The 25,573-nt window shown below is 42.5% G+C and overlaps 1 protein-coding gene across 1 annotated transcript; it reads right to left on the minus strand.

Annotated features, from left to right (window-relative positions):
• On the minus strand, positions 1-25,573 carry EPGN (epithelial mitogen). Its single transcript, XM_075565496.1, has 5 exons — positions 25,355-25,573; positions 24,815-24,904; positions 20,140-20,257; positions 18,415-18,567; positions 1-2,345 (listed from the first exon to the last, which is right to left on the minus strand). Exons 1-5 carry the CDS (start codon positions 25,389-25,391, stop codon positions 2,291-2,293), a joined length of 453 nt encoding a protein of 150 aa, XP_075421611.1. The 5' UTR covers positions 25,392-25,573; the 3' UTR covers positions 1-2,290.

A 25,573-nucleotide genomic window follows, 5' to 3' on the forward strand; every position in this document is an offset into this window, starting at 1 on the left:
GCTTTCTTCTTCCTTGGAGCTCAACTCTAGTGCAATAAAAGAGCACAATATTGTATGATATCGGCCTGTGTTCTTTGAGAATATCTGACCTGCCTCATTCTTGCATACTGTAGTGCAGAATGTAGTTTGTATGTTACACAAGTTCCAAAATGCTCGTTATTTAAGCATTTGCTATATTCTCCCCCTTTTTCTCACTTGATGTGCAGTATTGCATGTTGTTATGCATATTCATGTACAGATGTAGCCATCGTCATTGCAGATTTTATCACATAAAGCATTTCCACTGGTGCAAGTTTTAACACGTTATGCAAATTACTATTCCATCCAAAGAAGCCAGAAGTTGCAAAATCCCATGATTCAGTGCCTTCCCCCATGGTACCGGGTGCAATAATGTTGGCTACATCTGTACATTAAAGTTTTTTTTAATCAAATCGCTATATTAGTGCCAACTATAGAGGATAGGAAAAACTAAAAATTCCACCAAACAAAAATGTTTTCATGTTATAAAGTTAGATGTGCACTTCACACCGTGTTTTGGTTGTAAACTCGACTGATTGACTAGTATTTTGGTGTGTGTGTGTCTCAGATGGTGCACTCATTCTCTGTCTACCTATATATAATGTACTGTATATACATTAAACTAACAGATAAGGGTGTTATAACCCAACTGGAACTGATTGGCTGTTAATTATATATATTCTGACTGAGTTGTCAGATGGTAGTTCCTCTACTTCTAGAGTAGTAACTAACATAGATAAAAATTAGAAAAATATATAAATTATATGTAACCATGCTGTAAAATGGCTGCAGTCATCTCTCCTGCTGACAGTAAGGCCTGGTAAGTTATGGGCATGCCAGCAGTAATCATGGAGGTTTGCCCTCACACCCTGGTGAGGTGCCCTATGTATGGATGGGAGTGGTCACAGGCTCTGACTCCCTGGTTGGTGATGTCAGAGTTGTGTCAGCCCCAGAGGATACATAAGGCACAGCACTGATCAAAAGTTAGTTCTTCTGGGGATTAATAGTTCAGAGTTGTTGCTAAGTAGTTGGAGGAGTTCAGAGTTTGTACACTACAGGACTAATGAGACTGTGACCAGGGACCTGGCACAGAGTAGATATCCCTACGGGGATAGGGAATCCCTACATTAGGAGGACAATACCTTTCAAAGGGAAGTACGGTGAACACTGGAGGGCTAATTACACCCATTGTGGAGGGCAGCTGGCCCACCGTACCAATAAAGATGACTCTGATAAAAGAAACCCTCGTGTGTAAGTGTGGAGTGATTACGCAGGGGGCTGCACCACCGAGGAGTTCCTCACCAGGACCATCCACAAGCGGACGCTGGGATCCTGATGAGGTGGAGGCGCTGCACTGGATCTAGGTTGGACTTAAGCACACTACCTCAGCTGCCTGTCTGGGTTGGCAAATCCCCAACACAACATCATGCGGGAGACTCAGGAGTCCTGTTGCCAACAGGTGCACCACCTGACATCACACTGTAATGGGGACTGGTTAGACCACAGGGGCCAATATGAGATTGGGTGGGTCAGGCCAGTCCAGAAAATCCGTTACATATACATTTGGGGCCTCATGCAGTAAAGTCCGAACAGCAAATCAACAATGTTTTGCTCTGGAGAGCCCCTGCTACAATACACTAGTCTTAAAATTTAAATATGTAATAAACACCAATACACAATCCACACCCTGTGCCCCACATAAAACCATTATTTATTTATTTTAACACAAGATTGATAACATAGGCCGGCAGGGGTCTCCGGGTGGTCCCCATGGGTGTCCGGGAGTCCTCGGGTGGTCCCCGTGGGTCCCCGCTGGCCTGCAGTACCATTCGTGTTGCCAAAATTTATTTTGCTTTAAATACAGTATGCCATATCATTTGGCATGCCACTAAAGTATGTTAAATACGTGTGCAACAAATATCACAAACGGTATTTGTTATAAAGACCATTTTCAGGTGATTTTGATCTCTGAATCAGAGTGCAGTATCCTATAAAACTTTTAGATATCTTTTCACACAGTGCAAATCTTTCTTGCCCCAAAAAATCATAGATGAGAGTAACCACCTTTCATATTGCTACAGTTCCATGGTAACTTATTACCAGCTTCTTAAAACAAGTACTTCTTTCCTCTTCAATGTGCATGATGTTCAGTCCATGGGAGACCACGTTATTCCTTACAACTAGGCCAGGTAGTGAACACTTCGGGCTACCTGCTAGTATAAGTACTGTACTTATTTTTCTGTGCCATTAGACTGACAAGTTGATTCAATGTTCACAATGCTCTTTCTTCAGAGCACATTTCATAGGTTGATTTAGACTTTGTGCATCTAAAAAAAGAGAGTACATATCATGATTAACGGATACATGATATTATGATACTGATTATACTAGTTTCATCTTAACACTAATTCAAAGTTGAGATTCAAGGTATACGGGATCTGCTGCTTCTTTTTTAAAAGCTTATTGTAACGTTAACAAATATACTCCAAGTATACAGTATTAATAGTCAAATTATTAGAAAAGAAAATAGAGGACCTTTTCATTGTTAGATAGGTTGTCAAATTTTTAGTAATAGGGCATAGTTAAAGTTATTAAACACATTATTTGTCTCATGTATATTAAAAAGGATCCTCTTCCACAAATATATTAAAAAAAAATGAAGTGTACGTCCTTCACATTCGCATAACACAGAAAAAAGTGCAAGGGCAGCTTGAAAAAATGAATGTAAGTGTACCCCCTCCCCCCTACCCCTTCCTGGTGTTGGGTACTAAAGTAAACTACTAGTTAATAGTGAGATTATGTGTTAAGCTCCACCCAATGGTGACACAAGTGCTGTTTCATCGAAGATATAAAGGATAGAAGCAGAAGATTCTGGGGCAGAGTGCTCCAGCTAGAAAGAAAGAGAGAAGCTTCAGAGAGTAGAGGTAGGGAAGATGTTCCCCAAAGTATAATAGAGATAAGCCCCCTCCCACCCACCCTTTTTACAAAATAAAATACATTTGGTGTGGGTGAAAAGATTTTCACCGAATTTGAAAACTGGTTGAAGGATAGACAGAGTTGTCATAAACTGCATTTTTTCAGCTTGGGTCAAAGTTGTAAGTGGAGTATCTCAAGGTTCAGTACTGGGCCCACCGCTTGTGAACTTGTTTATTAATGTGTATGTAGCCATGCCTGGTTTTGGCAACCAGTCTGCCCTGCATGTCATATAAGCCCTGGTAACAGCACAGGCAGTGGCAGGACCAATCCTGGGTTTCCCCACAGAAGCAGCTTCCTTGAGTGACAGAGGAGGAGGTGGGACTAGGCCTGTGTTCTGCCCAATCTTGGGTTCAGACCTGGCACCTTCCTCCCTTGTACTTAAGGTTTACTAACTGTAATCAGTGCCTCTCCCCGCTTGAGAGAGGCTGTAACACACAGATGTGTCTGAGTATTGGCACCTTCTGTTCCTCTTCCCCTTGGGAGAGAGCGAGTGATACCATACCCTGGTTCTGCTAGATAACTAGGGAAGAGTAAGGACTGCTTCTGGTGCCCTTGGCCTGGAGTAGATTTCCAGGGACCATCCAGAGGTTGAAGACATGTGTGTAAGGTGTATTGGGCAGAAGCCCTTGTTACACTGTGCTGAAGCAGAAGAATAAAACAGTTCCAGTTGATCATACTCCTTCCTAGTGTGCAATCTTTCTGGTGGGTAGTAAAGTGGTTCTTCTGCAAGAGATTGCCTTTATACATCTGGAGCCTGCAGCAAATGGAGGCCCTGTACTGTCAGAGATAGAGACCAGTAATGTACCCCAGAAGCCTGTCCTGTTCTCCCCAACAACAACGGCGGAGACTCAGTTCTACTGTGAGCCAGCAGGTATGCACCACCATACACCATGTAATGCCAGAATCTCCCAGAGAGTGGGCGAAGCACCGTTACATGTAGTACAAAGAACAGCTCCTGCTCAGCATATATTGAAAGTGGGATCGTGAGCTCCTCTTACTACTTTAGATAATTTATCCTCAGCAGACAATATCCATTTCAGCTTTTATTTAAACTAAACTAAATTATATGTAACGGGTATTCCCCCACCCAATCGCATATGGTATGTGTGTGCGGGGAACCTAGTGTTACCAGGTGTGGTGCTTTACCTGTTAGGCTCACAAGAGGGCTGAGCTTCCGCCACGGGGAACCTGGAGCAAGTATAATATGAGTAACCTCATACTCGGTGCAGGGCCTCCACCTGCGATGGCTCCCACCAGAGGGGGAGTGGTTCCTCGCAGGACAATTTATATCACTCAGCACACAGTATGTAAAACAATCAATGCCTTTACTAGTGTAACCATACTCATGCATAACAATCAACAGGTGTCCCTCCCTAGAGGAGACACTAATTACTGCGTCTCGCAGGACGCTACCCCCTTCACCAGGTGATCCCACCCCATGTCCAGTAACCCCACACAATATGTCTCCCAGATAGATATGTGTGACTGCGCAGTCACTGGTCCCGTGTGAATCTACTTATAGAATCGTTGGTGCACTTGGTGAGGGTTACCTGCCGAGCACTCCTGTGCCCGGGCCTGCAAGGAGCTTCGCAAAGGATATGATGGCGGATGAACACAGGAACTACCGTCTGGGCCGATCCCACCCAGATGGCTACAGGAACTACCGTCCGGGGCGATCCCACCCGGATGACTGCTGCAGCAACAGCGAAGGTCTGAGCCCAAACCTCTGGAGGAACGCGCCGCATTCACTGGGTCACTAACTGGCTCTGAATAGTTAGTGGCAGGGTCCCTAACCTGGGGCCTGTCCCTGACACAACTCACACTACTGGGTGGCTCAGGGCTATCTTGGGCCTCGGGGGCTGCTGGCCTAGTGCAGGGAGTCACTGACTCCTGCACCCTACCTCATTCCCCTGGCTGCTCCTGGCGTTGACTAACGTGCTCCAAACCCCGCGAAAAGTATCTATTCTCCTCTGTAGGGAGATGCTGTAGCCCTATTGGCTCCCTGGGGTCACGTGGGGCGCTCCTGAGGCTCATGGGAGATGTAGTCTCTTCTGTGAGCCCTCTCCTGATTGGCCCTCGTTCGCGCGCGTCTCCTGCGCATGCGCGAATTTCCCTGCTGGCCACCGCACCGAGATCTTCACTGCGCATGCGCCAACAATTAGAAGATGGCGACGCCCTCGCCGCCCTGCTTTGGGAGCCCTAACAACGCGATCGCGGCCCTGGCAACCGGCCGCACGCGTCCCCGGCAACCCCCGCAGGATCCTGACCGCCCCCACACTTTCGATTGGCCGACGGGACCGCCATTGGGCTAGGCGGCACCCGCGATCGCCAGAAAGGTGAGGGGGGCTTGGCAGGCAGGGGGGACCTGGCTACATATATATTGCACAAGCTTGAAATGGGCATTCTGCTATTAGTGGAGCTTTCCTCTCAGTCTGGGTGCTATCCGCTGAAGAATGCACAAGGGATCCCTGATTACTGTGCGGTGATTCACCAACTCGCAGTCCACATTGCTACTAATGTAGCTGTAGTGTCAAACTGATGTACTGTTGCATTGGGACTAATGAGAAACTGGGACTACTTATTCTAGGATCTCGGCTACTTAGGCACAGATCATACACTCCGCTTGCTAGCAAGAGCGCGCACTCCTACCGTGCCACGCGGCTGCAGCACAAGCGATCCCTGCTCATAGTGTTGGCGGCGATGAGGGGGGTGGCGAGGGCATGGGGGACGCATCACGAAGCTGGTTCGCCCTCATTGGCTGAACCAGCTCACGTGACGCTGACGTCACGTCGCCTGAGAAGACAACATTTATTGTCTCCTCAAAACACTGCCGCGTCAACGCACCTCTTCGCCTGCAGGCACACAGGCACTTGGCTAACTACTATAGCCAATTACTGAAGTGTGGCTAATGCACATGCGCGCAGCAACTCCCACACTATAAGCTCAGCCTTAGTGTTTATTTAATCACTATCTCAAGGTCTACATTGCTACTATTGTAGCTTTAGCAATGTACTGATATTCTGCTGCACTGGGATTATTTAAAATCTGGTTATTACCCTGCAACTTCACACATTAACTTCAATTAACCCTTCAACTGCTTGATGAAACTACTGCAATAGCAACTGATTAAGATTTTCTTCTCTAATAACTACCATTATGTTCTTGGTATCTTATAAAATAACGACAGTATTGAATGTTACTATCTGCCTACCTGGCTATAATTACTAGGTTTCAGTTCTGTACATAATGAATTAGCAAACTGTACCTCTGAACCAATTCCAGAGACCAGAAGGATAAATACCCCTGTTATACACTCTGTATATTTACATGAAACCTGAATATAAGAAGCCGGCTCTAATCAGCTACTGTAACTGGAAGATTGTAACTAGGTGTCACTTATTATTGTGAATACTGCCAGTATATTGCCTTTAGACACTTTATCCATTGTTTTGATATTGATTTCTCAACCCCCCCTTGACTAGTTTTCATTATTTATGTTCTTGTATATAGTTATATTTGGTTCACTTATTCTATTGCATTACCTAATACGTTTTAAGTTTGCTCATTCACTACTCTTGATTAAATGCAACATTGCAAAGTTTGTCCCTTTTCTGTGTCTGTTTGTTTATTAATGACCTTGAGGTTGTCATAGAGAGCAAAGTCTCCATCTGTGCTGATGACAGTGAATTGTGTAAGGTAGTAAAATCAAAGCAGGATATCATTTTCCTGCAGAGAACTTTAATAAACAGGAAGCTTGGGCAGGTAATATGGCAGATGAAGATTAATACAGACAAATGTAAGGTTATGCATTAGGCAATCAACAATTAGTATGTTACATACTGTACAAATAAAATTGGGTAAATCCTATATTATTATTAATAATATACAGTATATAGTTTTTCCCCATGGTGAAGGCAGACTCCTAAGGATTAATTGTGGTTTTTATTATTATTGCGTGGACTTTTATGATTGAATTATTTCATGATCTTACTATCTTCTAGCTATTTAGTTAAGTTATTTGGTTGTTTGTTTGACTGAGGTTTTTATTTAAGTTAAGTAAGCTTATGTCAACAACAAAATTAACTCTTATATAAATGAAATAATAATAAAAAAAAGACTGGACTATTCCCGGTTCGCATTGCCGATGTTCTTTGTGGAACATTCACAGTGGAATTCTTCACGTCTGCGATCATTGAAACGATTGTGTGTTTGACCAGTGGTAGCTACGTTTATGTTAAGATTTAAATTTGAGTTATTTAATTTATATTGGTTATTGTTTGAATTATGATTAGTTAATTGATGCCTTATATTTTTGTTTTCCTTTACTTTGTATTTTGAATATGGTTATATCATGCTTCTGTTTGAAGTCACAGGGCTCTTGCATGTATTCAAGATTCCTCCTCAATTAACCTATTAGGTTTTAATGAGCTCTATTTAAGTCCATCACCTACTCCCTAGGTCACAACCCTGTAGAAGTCGGCGCAACAGCTGACGAAACGCGTAGGTTACGTCACTGTGTCCACCAGCTGATTGTGGGAGGAGAGCCGAGTAACGTGAGAGGAGTGAGGAGTGAGAAGTGGCGAACAGCAGTCTGGTTGATACCGGCATCTGAGAGGAAGGTGTCAGCTTAAGTGTGGTGTGATTCAACACATCAGTACAGCAGTAAAGATCTATCTGCTGCATCAACCTTTATTTGGAGGAATCTGGCTATCGTGAGGGGGGTATACAGGAGACAGGACAGAGTCCCTAGTGTTACCCGGATCAGCAACACGGTACACTTGCGTCGCAGATTGGCAGGCGCAGCTGACGGAGGGACGCAGACATCCCTTGGGGTTCATCGCATTTACACTCATCTGGTGAGACCGTTCCCTTACCCCCCTCTGCCTTTCCCCTGGATCCTATTTACAAGAAACATCCCACAGCTTATCACCCCTATATCTACCTTCACATTTATATATATCAGAGTCACGCTACTCCCCACTGTTGCTTCAATCACCATCCTGTCGGGCAATAAGTGCTTTATTTCAATCGAGTGCTACTCCCTCACAATAGAATTTCTGGACATTTTTTGGACACAGTTTTGGACATTTATTTGTTCCTCTATTTTTTATTCACATATATATATATATATATATATATATATATATATATATATATATATATATATATATATATATATATATATATATTGATATATATTGATATATTGATATATTGATATATTGTTTTATTGTCATGCTATTTTTGTATTTGTGTCATTTGTACTACCAGTAACTAACCTTCATTGCCTTTATTACATTTTCCCCATATTTTTAACAGCTACATGGGATTGCGCTTTTTTTTTCTTTTCTTTTTTTCAATTCTTTAGGATAGGCATATCTTTTTAGAGCTGCATCCTATGTTACATTCTCCTGACCAGTGCCTGATATTCTTTACACTATATTATTATAATATTATCACTTACTAATTCACTTAGTGCCATTTCCAGCGCCGATTTGTTTATATATATATATATATATATATATATACAGTGGTTGACAAATCACCAAAAAATCTACTCGCCACACAAAAAAATCTACTCGCCACCTAGTACCAAACGTGTGCTGCTTGGGCCAATATTTACTCGCCCGGGGGTTAAATCCACTCGCCCGGGGCGAGCAAATGTATAGGTTTGTCGAACACTGTATATATATATATATAAATATATATACTGTATATATATATATATATATATATACTGTATATATATATATACAGTGTTCGACAAACCTATACATTTGCTCGCCCCGGGCGAGTGGATTTAACCCCCGGGCAAGTAAATATTGGCCCAAGCAGCACACGTTTGGTACTAGGTGGCGAGTAGATTTTTTTTGTGTGGCGAGTAGATTTTTTGGTGATTTGTCAACCACTGTATATATATATATATATATCCTTGATGCAGATGGATTAAATAGTTGTTGTATACAAAATTTAGCAATAATGTTTAATGTCTGAAAAATCTTTTCATCCCTAGGATAGTGCTCATCCCTTGAGGAAAGGAGATTTCACCAGCATCTTACAAAGAAAGGTACAGTATACAGAAATATGTCCAATAAGTTAAACATAGAAGAGTATTGATCCAGTAAGAGATCTGATTACCATTAAGGGAGTTAGGGAATATTTTCTCTTTATTTAACATAATGATCAAATATTTCAGTGGGAATTTTTGTTTGCCTTTCTCTGAATCAATATACAGTGACTATATATAGGAGCAGTACAGATATAGCAGATGTTATTGCATCCATTACCTGGAGAAAGCGAGACAGGTATGGTGCAATTTGTTAAACCGTCCGTATCTTTGCACATTTGCGTAGGTCGCATTTTCTACACTAGATGTCCCGGTTTATGTGTTGCTATTCATTATTACTGTCACCAGATGGCACTGTGAGTAATCTTTATCGCACATGCATGCCTTTTGTTAATGGCGTTGGCCGTTACCCATTCTGTAATTCGTACATTTGCGTGGGCCGCCTACGTTTTTAGTATAGGGTGAGTGAACACGAGCAGGCATTTTCAGCATACTTTTCCCATCCTGCACATGTGTTGGTGTTGCCCGTACACATTGAGCATTTTACATTTCCAGCTTGCACACGACGGTACAATTGGAGTTTGTATGACCGAGCAGTTTTTAAACTAGAGTTGGGACAGTATCATATACTGTACAGTTTATTCACTAATATCTACTGTCCTGCTTCTGTGTATACCTTACATACAGAGACACCTTTAAATGGTGATCATACGTTCTGTTTACAGTATACTGGCCTTGTTGAATTGATATATAAGTATGTTCCTGATGTTGAAACTCTCTGTATAAGACTGAATCTGGCCTTGTTGAATTGATATATAAGTTAGTATGTTTGAATGTAAAAAGTATTTTTTTTTTTTTTCTTTCCTCTTAACTCTGTGCTGTTAATTGAACAAATGGAACAAGGTGACTGATTGGGGAGGGGGAGGGTCATGTGACCTTTTTTTTGTGTATAATACTAACAGCTCAGCTGCATTGGGCAGTGAGGCATTTAAAGTGAGGTTTTTAAGTGATACAGTTAGACTACAGTTTGACTAGAGGTGACTGGGGACTGCTTCTTTCTGCAAACTCTTTAACTCAAGACAACAAATGGTAAGCTATTCAGATCACACTATGATCCCATGCTTGTTAGCCTGCATAGTTTAACCCCCCACCCCTTTACAACTTCTTTCACTGCAGCCTCTCCCAAAACTGACTGCACAAAACACTGAAACCCTGACTTGACCCTAGCATTGCAATGCAGCAAAACACTTGAAAAGGTACAGGTTCACCCCTGCTGTTTAGTCTGCACACACTCACTCTGCTCATAACAGCCCCATGCAACACTGCCTACCTCTGGCATCATGAACCTGCTATGTCTTCTAACTTTTTTCCTTCTCCTGGCCTCATGGAGATGTTACTCCCTCTATCCACTACAAACTCCTCCATCCTGGCCCGCACCCAACATCACCATACACCCTGGACTACTCAAAAGCCTTGCACTATCTACTGAATGTTGGTGGAGAACTCTAAAAACCAGCACACCAACCACTGCTCACTCTAATGGAAAACACCACAAATTTACAACTTGTAAACAACTACCCAAATTTCTTCTCATACTATTACTCTCTCTAGCAGGTGATATTGAAACTAACCCAGGTCCTCCCATTTCAGCTCTGCCCCATGCCCCTGAGAATTCCACCTTTAAATTCCAAAAAGGGCTATCTGTCGCCCTCTAAATATCCGGAGCCTGCTGCCCAAACTGGACGAACTAAGGGCATGGTGCCTTATGCATAAACCCAAAGCCATCGTTCTTACAGAAACATGGCTATCCTCTAAAACCCCTGATGCAAATATCGCCATTCAGGGATACTCCATTTTTAGGAGAGATAGGTCAAAGAGAGGAGGAGGGGTGTTATTTTATATTGCAGACACCTTACAATTTACACTGCTACATTGCCCACCAAGTCCACCCTCTTCTGAAACTCTAGTTGGCAAAATCTGCCTCCCCTTCTCTAAGCCCATCTTGCTTGCTGGCATCTACCGCCCCCCTAAAGCCCTTCTACAATCCTTGACTGATATCACCCAATTTCTTGCCTCCATTTCCTCTCTGAATGAGAAGAGTGAGCTGCTAGTTCTTGGGGATTTCAACTTCAATTGGCTTGACCCTAAAAACCACAAAATCCAGATACAACTCAAGTCACTTAACCTATCGCAACTCATTTCCCAACCCACACGAATAAACCTGAAGTCGCATAACCATTCCTTGCTAGACTGGATTCTCTCCTCAAACCCCAGCAGAATCCAATCCTCTGGCATCCTTCCTGACATTTTCAGTGACCATGCAATAGTGTACTGTGTAAGGAAAATTAAACCGCCCCATTCAAGCCCCAAAGTTCTCCTCACTAGAACATTTAAAAACTTTAACCCACAACAGTTTCTGGATGACCTTACCAACTGCCCATGGCACAGACTCGATTTAATTCCCGACCCTGATTCTGCGCTCGACTATTTCCAATCCGAGTTCTTAAAACTCTGCGATACCCATGCTCCACTACGCAAAATAAGGGTACGGGGGGCCCACCTTCCATGGGTTACACCTGACCTTATAGCACTCTACCAGTTCAGGGATGCCTTGTGGAAAAGCTACAAAGTAACTGGCACTACCAAGGATCTCAATCACTACAGATGCCTGCGGAACGTGTGCACAAGGCAAACAAGGCATGCAAAAGCACAATATTACTCTGACAATCTCCTCCAGAATACATCAAACCCAGCTAATTTCTGGAAGGTTATCAACAATATATTCCAGCCTCCTAACCATCAACAACCAAGTAATATCACTAAGGGGGATATTACTCTGACAAACCCCACTGACATTGCAAATGCATTCAATGATTACTTTGTGGGGTGTGCCACTAACCTATTAGCGAAACGCAGCACAAACCCCAAACCTGAATCTCATCCTGGGAGTACCCCTATAGTCCCACCCCCTCCCAACACTGCCCACAATTTTCAATTTAGCCCAGTATCTGAAGAGGAGATTACACAAGCGCTCCTCAAACTAAAACTAAGCAGCCAATGTGGACCCGACTTACTACAATCTAGGTTCCTACGACTTGGTGCCCCAGCCATTGCCAAACCAATTGCGTCCATAGTCAACTCTATCCTGTCTGCAGGCCATATCCCTAAGACCTGGAAAACTGCCAGAGTTGTCCCAATCTTCAAAAGTGGGGACAAAAACACTGTCTCAAACTACAGGCCAATCTCACTTCTCCCAATTCTATCCAAAGTTATGGAAAAATGTGTCCACTCCCAATTAAGCGAGTTCTACACCAAGACAAATTTCCCTAGCCAATTCCAGTCTGGGTTTCGTCCCAAACACTCCACCGTAACTACCCTGCTAAAAGTTTGCAATGAAATCCAGTGTGGAATGGAACGGGGACAACTCACTGGTGCAGTATTCCTAGATTTTGCAAAGGCTTTTGACACAGTTGATCATGCTATCCTGCTTAACAAACTCCAGAGCTCTGGAATAGGGAAACATGCTTTAAACTGGTTTCAGTCCTACCTATCAGGAAGATCCCAACATGTGTCCATCTCAGGCTCTAACTCCAACCCCCTGGATATCACCTGTGGTGTCCCGCAAGGCTCTGTTCTGGGGCCCCTACTCTTCTCAGTGTTCATTAATGATCTTCCCACAGCTTGTAAGGAAGCCTCAATACACATGTATGCAGATGACACAATCCTGTATGCACACAGCCATAGCCTCTCTGACCTTCAACACATACTTCAGTCTGACTTTTTGAGACTCGAAAACTGGATTTCCCAAAACAAACTGTTTTTAAACACTGACAAGACTGTAACAATGGTATTTGGGACCAAGACTAAATTTGTAAAGCTTCCAGTGACTGAGCTCCTGATTAGAACCAACGCTAAAACCACCCTAACACCTGTCACTAGTTTTAAATACCTGGGCTTATGGTTTGACTCCCACTTAACATTCGGGATGCACATTGATACCCTGACAACCAAGACCTATGCCAAACTAGGGGTACTTTACAGGAACAAATCCTCCCTAAGTCTCCTGGTCAGAAAGCGTATTGCACAGCAGATGCTAATGCCAATTATTGACTATGGAGACATAGTATATGGCTCGGCTCCTCAAACCCACCTTAGCAAACTTGACACCCTCTACAATTCAATTTGTCGTTTTGTTCTCCAATGCAACTACAACACACATCACTGCGAAATGCTCAAAGAACTAGATTGGTCATCACTAGAGTCTAGGCGCAAAGTTCACCTTTCCTGCCTCACCCTCAAATACTTTCTGGGCAAGCTACCCAGCTACCTGAACAAGCTCCTCACCCCTACCACATGCAGTACCTATCACCTGAGATCAGACTCCAAAAGACTATTCATGGTCCCAAGACTCAACAAAGTATCCGGACGTTCCTCCTTCTCCTTCCGTGCACCCCAAAACTGGAACAACCTACCAGAGACTCTCATATCCACCACCAGCTTAAGTTCTTTCAAATCTAAGGCTGTCTCACACTTTAATCTGGTCTGTAACTGTTTCATAAGCTCATAATATATATTTTCTTTAACTGTGCATGCAATGTCTTGTATATAAATGTATACCTTGTTCATTTATGTAACTGTATTTGTAACCATGTATTATTTGTTTTACTCTGTGCCCAGGACATACTTGAAAACGAGAGGTAACTCTCAATGTATTACTTCCTGGTAAAATATTTTATAAATAAATAAAAATAAATAATATACCGTACTGTATAAAGTAAATGTACAGTATGTGCACAGTGTACTTTTCTATAAAACTATATAGAAAAGTTATTTTACTATGACTACTACTACTGTTTTTGAACAGGGCAGACTGGACCAGCAAGCAGGCTGATGAACCGGTCAGTCTCCCTTTTTGGGGGGGGGGGGGGTGGGAGAGAGTTTTGGGGGGATGGTGTGCGTATTGAGGGGTTTTGGAGGGCAGCATGGGGATTTGACAGGAAAGGGAGCGTGTTGGGCATTATTTTGTGCGTGTGTGGGAGAATTTTATATAAAAATATTTTGATTATCAAGTAAGAGTGATCATTTTATTTTTAAATAAATAACATTAAAATAAATAACATTAAAAATATTAATAAAAATAAATTGCCCCATTTCTTCCCCAATTAATAACTGTTCATATTACAAACCAAAAAATCCCCAACTATGCAATACCTCTTACACCATCCTGCCCTCCTCTCAAAACCTCACTTGAGCCGCACCATCCTGCCCTCCTCTTCTCAACTCGCCTGAGTCTCACCGTCCTGCCCTCCTCTTCTCAACTCGCCTGAGTCCCACCATCCTGCCCTCCTCTTCTCAACTCGCCTGAGTCCCACCGTCCTGCCCTCCTCTTCTCAACTTGCCTGAGTCCCACCGTCCTGCCCTCCTCTTCTCAACTCGCTTGAGTCTCACATTCTGCCCTCCTCTTCTCAACTCGCCTGAGTCCCACCATCCTGCCCTCCTCTTCTCAACACCTCGCTTGAGCCCCACCATTCTGCCCTCCTCTTCTCAACTCACCTGAGTCTCACCATCCTGCCCTCCTCTTCTCAACTTGCCTGAGTCCCACCATCCTTCCCTTCTCCTCTCAATACTTCGCTTAAGGCCACCACCCCTTGCCCTCCTTTCAATAACTCGCCTGAGCCCCACTGTCACGGGAGACCAGGTTATTTATACCTTTTTACCGGGATCATACATGGAGCTACTCAGCAGCCAATCAATTTGTGGGAAAATTCCCAAGCAACCAATCAGAGCCAAGCCAGCTAGAAAAGCCGGGTCAGCGGGAAATCTGAAATAGCCAAGGGACAAGCGCATACTTGCCACCTTTCTCCCTGGCTATCTCAATGCCACCAGCTGGGACAGGCTCCACCAGGTCTGGTAGCGCAAGTGGCAGCCCGGAGGACTGCCATTGATCTCCAGACCTGGTACTCCACCTTTCCCCGCTGACCAAATGCTATTCTCACCTCTGGGCATCCTCTGACTGCTTTGAACTCCGATGTCCAGCAGACTTACCGGCGCCTATGGGTTAGTTCGGGCAGCCTGTTTGGACATCGATTCCAAATGTAAAGAACACATTACAATTTAAAAAGTATATTTCACTATACATCTGAGTCTTGGGGACCAGGGGACCAGGGGACAGAAGAAGAAACATTTTGTAGTTTTATTTCTATCTGCCTTATTCCCCTTACACTTTCTTTTGGACTCAGTATGGACTCTCAGAGTTCCCCCATAACCTTATATACAGTTGGGGTTCCCACAAACCCTATACTGGTTTTGGGTCACCTGGGCACTAGCTGGGGTATCCCCCTTAACTAGGGATTCCCTCAGGTACAGAAATAGATGTTTTATCTCTGTGCCTTGTTCTCCTTTCTGGGCTGTGCTGAAGCAGGGTATCCTAGTGTCGAGTTGCACTTGCGTTTTCCAGGGGAGATATTGCCGGGACAATGTGCCTACATGTATCTGAGAATCTGGCATGATTCCCGGGTACATTTATGGGGGAATCGACAACTCCAGACCCCAACCTCCTAGGCACATTCTGTCAACGGTGCCTCCGCAAAAAAAACCCTAGAAACTCATACCCTAGCAATCCCTGCTTGATTGCATGCCCGGAAAGGGAAAAACACAAAAATTACTTTTATTACAGACAGTACATTGGAATGGTACAATGTTACCGGGCCCAAGAGCTAACTCTCCTGGACTACTATATACAGATCAGGGATAACCAAAATGGGCTTAACCTTTATTTGAGAGCCTGGTTACCCCCTACCATCACACCCACATACTGCCCTCCTCCTCTCAACAACTCTCCTGAGCCCCACATCCTGCCCTTCTCCACTCAATGACTCACCTGAGCCACACCATCCTGCTCCTCTCCTCTCAATGACTCGCCTGAGCCCCACCATCCTGCTCTTCTCCACTCAATAACTCACCTGAGCCCACCATCCTGCCCTTCTCCACTCAATAACTCACCTGAGCCACACCATCCTGCCCTTCTCCACTCAATAACTCACCTGAGCCCACCATCCGGCCCTTCTCCACTCAATAACTCACCTGAGCCCACCATCCTGCCCTTCTCCACTCAATAACTCACCTGAGCCACACCATCCTGCCCTTCTCCACTCAATAACTCGCCTGAGCCCACCATCCTTCCTTTCTCCTCTCAACTCCTCACCTGAGCCCCACCATCCTGCTTTTCTTCACTCAATAACACGCCTGAGCCCCACCATCCTTCCTTTCTCCTCTCAACTCCTCACCTGAGCCCCACCATCCTGCCCTCAACAACTCACTGGAGCCCAAGTCATGTCTACCTTTGAGCGCAGCACAGGGGCCACACTCGGGATCCTGCTAGCAGCAAACATGCTTATGGCATTGACTATAATGGCCAACTCTCCCTCCCCTTTATGTAATGTATAGTTGTGTATTAAAATAAAGAAATTGTAATTGAATTTATACTTGTTTCTACTGTGACTGATTTGCCAACTGTAAGAGTTGAAGTACTTTTGGGAAGTTTTTCTTTATAAATATCTGTATGAAATAATTATTTAACTATTCTTTGTATCCTTTTTCCTGTGTTGAATTACACTCCCTCAGTAGCCCAGTGAACGAGAGGGAGAGAAAATTAGAGAGTGGGTATTGTAGGATGAGAGCAAAACAGGTAAAAAAAAAAACTGCAAATATTAGGGACTCAGGAAAAAAAAAAAAACATTGACCATTAAAATGGTACACCAAATAATTATATAATATAAGATCAGTTTTAAAATGTAATAATTATTGAATTCTAACAGTATACAATAGTATTCAAATAATATGCACTGTATATAAAGAAAGTAATTCATTACAATCAATACAGCGCTGCACATCACACTACAAATACTGTACAAAAAGCACATAACATAATTGTGAGAGTGACCACCACAGCCCACACGTCTCATAGAACAATGTTGAATGAACAGGGTGATGGACAAAGTCTCCCGGGCAGCCCATCAGCCACCAGCATGAACCACTATTTATTGTTCTCCATGGAATGCATATGCATCCCACAGGGCACGTACGGCAGCTTAAGACACCATTTTGCTTTTTTTGTGCGTGCACATGTATTGTGCTGTATGTACCTCACGTAACTCTCAGGAACACATGTGAATTCCATGGGATAGCAACTCAATACCACCCAGAGATCAAAGCAAGTATAGAAGTAAAATCGCGTTTGGCGATACTGAGCATGGGTACCCCGTGCCAGCACGTGGCAGCAGTCACGCAGAATATCAACAATTGAAATATTATTTTTTTCCATTGCATCATGCGGTAATGGGTGCAGTACCATCCGCTACATCTGTATCTTACCCAGCTGGAATTTAACAAAGGCTGAACTCTATGCACATACTGTATGTTTATGTTTAACTTGATATACAAGACACCAAATATATCTATATATAGACTGTATTACACTGAAACTCAAAATGAACCTTATTTTATTACAGATTTCCATTCTTTTATTTACATGTCTAGGCGGTAAGGTATGTTAGCTGAGCACTGCATATAAAATATTGCCTTTCATCCTCGGAATCCGCAGATGTAACAATAAATCTTAACGACTTTTAGCATAGCCAAAAAAATGTGTGCAAATCACTGTGTTCAACTCGAGCATTAGGTGTTACAAATGGAATGTAAGGATGTGCTATCATTCTCTATGTCTATAAAACACTATAAACTATGGTAGGCGTTAAGAGATGGTAAAAAAGAATCATGCATCAAGCTGTTTGTGTAATTACCAACTTTAGGGTGTTTAAGCTGATTGTATGCTCTTTGTAAGAAAGATGTGGTACTGTATATCATTATGCTATTGCAGATTTTATAGAAGTGGCACATATTTATAGTACAAATACTGTACATGTATTCTTAATGAATGGGTGCCATTAACTTCCATAGGGAATATATTTCAAATCCCTGCATTGGACAAAGCCATGATGCTAAAAGATTATCACAACACCCAGCAGAAAATCCTATTTTGTTTAAAGAAAGTCAATGTACGGATAGTATAAGCTATGACTTACTTTCCCCAACCAAAGCTGGTTTTTCAACTTTCATGACAAATGGATAGAACACAAGTGCTAAGAAATACCAAGGCATGAATGACAAGAGCACAGGTGAGAAAAATAGGCCATTGGTTAATTAGCAGTAACAGTAACAGTAAGTAAAAAACTTGGGCCATCCTCCTATTGTATTATACTGTACTTTTACCCAACTACTGTACTTGAAGCTTCACTGCTACCTCTGGTGCTACTGTATAACTTACACAGAATAAAAACATTTTTGCCACATACCTTTTGTCCATATAGCACCAGACAAAGCCAATTATTCCACTTAATAACAATCCAAAACCTATTCCAATAGCAACATATGTCACTTGGTCATCTGACTTATATGACGATAATACCATATGTTCACACCTTTCTCCTGTGTAACCTGATAGACACCTGAATAAAAGGAGAAATACATTTTCATTTAAAAAGAAGCACATAATTTTTCAACAAACGGGACTATTTTCACTGTATTTCAGGTGAAAACTGGACAAGCTGCTGATGGATAGTTTGTAGATTTCCAAACGTTTTTCACATTTTACGCCATTTTGTTACAAAAGATTGCGATTTTTGACAAACTTATGTAAATATGATCATATGCAAGAGCTTGAGCCAGTTCATATACATTATATGTTTGTAGTCATGGAAAATCAGTAGGAGTAGAGGTACCCTACTCTAGTGCTCTTGCAGATCCTGAGGGGGGGTTGAGGGAATTTCGCGCACCATGTTCTCCCCACTGTATTGCACTTAAAAGTGGGGAGAGTAAAGCTCCTCCTAAATCTTATACCCGACCTTCATGAGTGAATATAGGAGCAGTCGGGGCCTAAGTGGTCATGGGGACTCCTGCACACACTCTATGGCAGTGGTTCTTAACCTTTTTGAACATACCGACCCTTTGATCTCTTGTGGTTGCTAATAGTGGTTTGCAGAACTTAAACATCATCATAGTTTACATTTTTTTTTCCGGTTTCGTTTTAGGCAGTTCCAGAAAGGTATTGTTTTTTTTTCATGGACCCACGGGACTTGCTCCATACCCCCAGGGGGTGCATGGACCACAGATTAAGAACTCCTGCTCTTTGGGACTGCACTAGCCCAAAGAACTAGAGGGAAGGCCTGTGAACCTGAAGAATTCTCAACCATACATATACGTTTGTGCGCTATTGTACTTTTTCTCTTTTTTGGGGTGATCTATGTTCATGCTCACTCTGTACTTTTTGGAGAATCCATAACTATCCCCCCTATGTCCATACCGATCCCCCCCATTAAGTGCATACCAAACCCCCCAGGCCCATATCTATTACCCACCCCCCCTACACCCTCCAAGATGCATACCTACTCCCACCAGGTCCATGCTATCCCTCCATTACCTCTTCCCCCATAGCATCTCTTCCCCCCCCACATAGCCTATTCTCCCCTCATAGTTCCTTCTCACCCTCCTCCTCCCATAACTCCTTTTACCCCATATATCCTTCTCTCTTCCCATAGCTTCTTCTCCGTCAAAACACCCTATTCTCTCCCCGATACCTCACTCTCTCCCCCCATACTATACCTAATTCTCTCCGTCAATACCTCATTCTCTTCCCCAATACCTCATTATCTCCCCCCATATTGTACCTCATTCGCTCCCCCAATACCTCATTCTCTCCTCCATACTGTACCACATTCTATCCCTTCATACCTCATTCTCCACCCCCTTTATCCAGAAGTGTTTTATTCTCTATTCACAGTTGTGTACACATTTGATAATGATATTGTACCTGCATTTACCTCCCTCTTGTACTTCCTTTCTAGAACCATAACCCAACATATTTTCATGCTTCAATATGCTCTTTTAGCATTTTCCTGGTTCTTTAATGTTTTATTCCATAATTTGATACAAATCCAAAACCAAGCAAATCACATTTGGACATATATTCTTTTCCAGAAACAAAATACAAATGAAAGTGCCCACCCTTAAACACACGTTACCTGCATATAGGAAGGTTGAGTTGTTTGTGAAAAGTACATAGACCATTAATACAATAGTTGTAGTATTCTTCAAAACAGATATTCTTAACATTTTGAAGAACAGGTTCCATTGTTGTATCTAATTAGGGAATGACAGACATTACAATATTAATGGATGCAGGATTTTATTGAAAAACACTTAACAAATATTTCTGCAAACTTTTACAGGAAATACATAAAAAGTATGCATGCAGTTTTTTGTGCCTGTGCTCCATATTTTTGAATGGAGTGGTAAGAAATGCTCGGATGCTGAGCAATAATATTGTGTTACGTACTTGGTGTGAACATTTTTTTAATTTAAATTAATATTTTAGAAAAAGCGTATGGACATGCGTAGCTAAACAAAATTCAGTAGCCTCAAGAAAAAAGATGATCATTAAAGGTATGCGGAAGGACATGCACCATAACCCTATTGTGTGTGGCTTGCAAACACAACAAGCTTTACAATGTAGGAATGCTCAAACTGCTGAGCCCATGTACAAAGTAGCTGTCACCTGATGGGTTTCTTGATTCTGTACTTTCTTATTCAAGGCTTTATTATACATTCTCCTGTGTAACAAGCCAGTGAAAGATCTAGGGAAACATCCATGTTTAAAATGGATAGGAACCGAAAAAGTCCCAAACTTGTGTTTCATAGGACTGAAGGTGTAGCTCATTGGTAATGTCACTGCCTTTGGAATCCGGGTCTACTCGCCTTATGACCTGGAGTAAGACACTTTATATACCTGTACCCCAGGCATCAAAATTAGATTGTAACTCTGCAGTGCACTGACTCATTGTGTCTGCAAAACTCTGTGTGCAGAGCTACATAGGGAATGGAAGGGCTCCGGCGTGACTGCGCATGACAGACTCCAAACAGCTCCCGGATTAATTCAACAAAACTTTATTGCACAAAACACACTAGGGCTACACCACAGTCTCCCCCTCTACGCGTTTCACCCTCTGGGATAGGGCTTCTTCTCGGAGTGGGGAGAAGTGGTAAGAGCCTGAGAATTTATAATAAAAAAGCCTGCGACAACGGGTAAAACTGTTAACCCCTTCATTGCACAATTGCCTATAACATAGCAGCATGAATATATATAATGATGAATAACATATAATGTATTATCTTCCAGAGCCCACATAGTATTATAATAATCATTTCTATAGTAGGCTCATCTTATCACCAGGCAAGGACATAAAGGGTATTTAAAAATCTGTAAGCAACATTTCAAAGAAAGACTGTACCCCTGATCGTCATATATCATTTAACACAGCACAGCCTCCACCCAATAACCATAAGTGAAGGTATTGTTAACCACACTTCACCATATTAATCATGCATAAGGGCTGAATTGAGGCTGCTGATAAAAGGGCCAGTACAGTACAGACCATATTTTGCAATAATGGATCTAAAGCTAGCGTGGCCCAATGCTTCCAAATAATGCTATCTTTAGATCCATTATTGCAAAATATGGTCTGTACTGGCCCTCGTGTAGTTTTCCGCACAGCGGCTACGTTAGGTAATCTTCTGTCACCAAGCATGTTACAGCCGAATACTCAAAAGAAGAATAGGCTGTCTTTATTTCCCAAATTATTGGGGTCATTCAAATGTGGTCGTTGCAAAATATGTCCCCATATGAACAAAGCAACACACTTCACTAATCGTGATGAAACCCGTAGATTTAAAATTAAATCCTATATGTCTTGTCAGACAAGTTTTGTGGTTTACTTGCTCAAATGCGGATGCAGCAAACAATACGTGGGCTTAACAAGCAGGGTCCTTAAGATTCGCATTTTAGAGCACCTTAGACTCATACACAAACACGATATGCTGTATCCGGTATCTGCACATTTTAACACCTGTCCATTGGGTTCATTGGGTGCTTTGCAATGTTTAGCCATTGAGCACATTTCTTTACCTCCGCGTGGAGGAGATCGGGTTAAAATCTTGCACCAGCGAGAGGCTCATTGGATTTTTGCCTTGAACACCCTACAACCCAATGGACTCAATGTAGACTGGGATCTACGGTGTTTCTTATGATATGAGTTAATTTTCTCTGTACAGAGGTCCTCCGCAATATGCTATGTCCTTGCATTTTTTATGTTTTTAATGAATATCACTTAGTTTATTTAATATATGTTTTGTTATTATCCTCCGCGTCTGTCTTCTGGTTTCTCTTTTTTTCCCTTGCTTTCCTCCCCACCTTCCTCCCCCCCTTCCTCCCCCCCCTTCATCCCCCCCCTTCCTCCCCCATTTTTGAGATTCCCCTCCCCTTCCCTCTCCCCCCGCCTCCCCTCCCTTTCTTTTCTCCCCATTTCTTTGCAGTCTCCCGAAGTATGTCAGTACTTTTATCAGCAGCCTCAATTCAGCCCTTATGCATGATTAATATGGTGAAGTGTGGTTAACAATACCTTCACTTATGGTTATTGGGTGGAGGCTGTGCTGTGTTAAATGATATATGACGATCAGGGGTACAGTCTTTCTTTGAAATGTTGCTTACAGATTTTTAAATACCCTTTATGTCCTTGCCTGGTGATAAGATGAGCCTACTATAGAAATGATTATTATAATACTATGTGGGCTCTGGAAGATAATACATTATATTCATCATTATACAGAGGCGGCACAATTTATTCTCACCTGGCTAGTGCCGCAAGCCGGGAGGTGTCCCGGCTTGCTCATTTATTTCCCTCGGCGTACCGCGCGTCATCGATGCGCAGTCACGCTTCATCGGGAGCGTGCGCGCATGGCGTGCATGCCCAGGGCTCCCCGAGGGAGCCCTGGTGTCCCGCGATGTGGGGGATTGCGGTGGGGGGCTCCGGGGGACCCGGCGGACCCAGAGAGGGGAGGGGGAAGCCCTGATCGGAGGACCGATCCTCCGAGGCTCCGGCGCGCGCCCGGGACACCTCGGCGCGCGCCCGGTTTCTGTTGCGACCGAGACCGGGCAAAGGTAAGAATAAACTCAGCCGCAACAGTATGTATTCATGCTGCTATGTTATAGGCAATTGTGCAATGAAGGGGTTAACAGTTTTACCCGTTTTCGCAGGCTTTTTTATTATAAATTCTCAGGCTCTTACCACTTCTCCCCACTCCGAGAAGAAGCCCTATCCCAGAGGGTGAAACGCGTAGAGGGGGAGACTGTGGTGTAGCCCTAGTGTGTTTTGTGCAATAAAGTTTTGTTGAATTGATCCGGGAGCTGTTTGGAGTCTGTCATGCGCAGTCACGCCTGAGCCCTTCCATTCCCTACTTACATACAGAAGGCTGCACGCGGGAGCTGTTGAATAGAGGAGAGCAGGACCCAGACTGAAGTTGCGATATAGGTAAGGGTTATTCTTTTTCCCACCTACTCCAGTCACCCTAGTGGCCATGATTGCCTCCCTCTTGCCCAGCACCACATGACTGTTTGACACCATAGGTGCAATTGCTGAGCACCGAAGCGCAGGACAGTTTTTTTGTTGCAGAGCTACATACACTGTGCTGTACAAGAAAATAAATAGATATTATTTGCATCTCATTACCCAGAATCATTATATGCAGTTTAACCACTCTACAGCATGTTACAAGTGGAAAAATTAAACATGGGTTGGGCGACCTATGGAAGGCATGCCAAGAATGTAGTGTATTGTCAGAGTTGGTGTAAATAACTATAACTTCGGTATACATTTTGTAAATAGTGACAACTTCCTACAGTATAATGGAGCCAAATACCCATAGTAATTTGGATCTTAGTCATTAATAGGTTGGGCTGAGTGTGACCTTTCACTGGTATCTACTTTTTATTTGCTGCAAGCAACTTTGTTTGGCAGATTTTGAAGTCTAACATAATACTTTTGGGCACATCAGCGAGGTTCTTGCCCACAGTGGGATCTAATCTTGCTGGGTATGTATGCTACAGCATTCCATATTGCCAGCCTTTCAACATGGTCTTCCCTCTACAGCTACTGTATAATGCCAGCAGTGTTACAGGGGTGTTTATCAAATCCTTCCGGAGTGCAGAACCTGTGTAAAAAATAGCACCATATCTATCCACATAAAACCTGCTTCCAGCATCAATGTTACAAATAGTAAACAATGTTTCTAATATAAGGCCTAGAGTGATAAAGTAAGTTGGAGGGGGAAGGATGGGGGTGGGGGGGAAGGGGGGGGTAGTTGGGGAGCAATGTACTCAGTTTGGCAGGAAATCCATTGGTGACTTCCTAAATGATACATAATTTATGCTTACATTGTACTGAAACTACATACCAAAAGGTGGCAGCATAACTCATCTAAAACAAATGATGAACTGTACTTCTATAGTAACATATTATCAATATCTGCCTTTCACAAAAATACTGTAGGTAATTGCTTATTGAATCGATCGGGAGCAATATGGTTACATTGTGCCAATTTCCTCACAGCAAATCGTGGACCTATTATTTGAACATGGTAATATGGTAATCTCTTTTATGCAGCCTGGTTTATAGAAAGTCGTTGTGAATAATGCTTGTACACCTATAATAAGCATGTTACAAATGCATTCATCAAACCATCATAAACACTGTGCAGACAATACACTTGTAAGCAATTATTTAATTTATTTTGAAACCGGTTAATAATTGGGATTCCTGCATGCCAGTCAAACAAGTATGTTAAAATCTAGTAAAGTAGAAATACCTCCTGTCTTGCTTATTGTCCAGTTTCTGCTTTGGGTTGCAGTTGAAGGGGACACTGTGATAGAAGATCCTTCACTTAATACAATCATTGCTGTTGGGTTACAGAAAGCAATTACCAAAGTGCAGAAGGATTGTATTTTTAAAATCAAACATCAACATTTTTTGTATTCATATTTAAACATTTATTTTTTTTAATAAAACCAATATGTACTGTACAATTTATATATCACTTATTCTACAACAAACAATATTTCCTATCTGAAGGAGGGACTTGTGAGTCCTGAAAAGTCCATGTAGATACAATGTCTATGAAGATATCTATTGGTGATTCATTCAAATGTATTTTTTCGATAATAAAAGATCTACCGTAATACAGAGTTTATGGGGCTACTCTTTAGTGAAAATAAATGCGTGTTAAAAATGTGACAAAAAAGTATTTGTTTTGGAATGTATCCAATATCAACATTATCATTTATATAATCATAATGTTTACTAAATTGTAGAAATATGTTAGTGTATACATTTAAAGGAAATAACCTACCACATGTCAATGTTGCTATTAGGAGTTGCAATTCCATTTCGAAGATCAGACGAGTTCTTGTCGGGCTGCCGCTCAGGTGTTACTGTCAAGTTTAGGCTTCTTGCCTTCATTTATAAAGCACACAGCGTCAGCTGGCTGCATAAACCAATCATACTAGTCTATGCCTGGAATTGACCTGAACCCCTAAGGGCATGCAGTTAAATATTGCACTATCAAATC

This window comes from Ascaphus truei, chromosome 1 (genome assembly GCF_040206685.1).
Source record: "Ascaphus truei isolate aAscTru1 chromosome 1, aAscTru1.hap1, whole genome shotgun sequence".
NCBI classification, from domain to species: Eukaryota; Metazoa; Chordata; class Amphibia; order Anura; family Ascaphidae; genus Ascaphus; species Ascaphus truei.

Bases quoted from the DNA above. Each gene is read 5' to 3' on its own strand.
- EPGN (XM_075565496.1), bottom strand. From the start codon at position 25,391: ATGGAATTGCAACTCCTAATAGCAACATTGACATGTG. The intron at 24,905-25,354 runs GTAGGTTATTTC...GTAACCCAACAG, and splicing joins AATAGCAACATTGACATGTG to CAATGATTGTATTAAGTGAA. The intron at 20,258-24,814 runs GTATTTCTACTT...TTCCCTAATTAG, and splicing joins GACAATAAGCAAGACAGGAG to ATACAACAATGGAACCTGTT.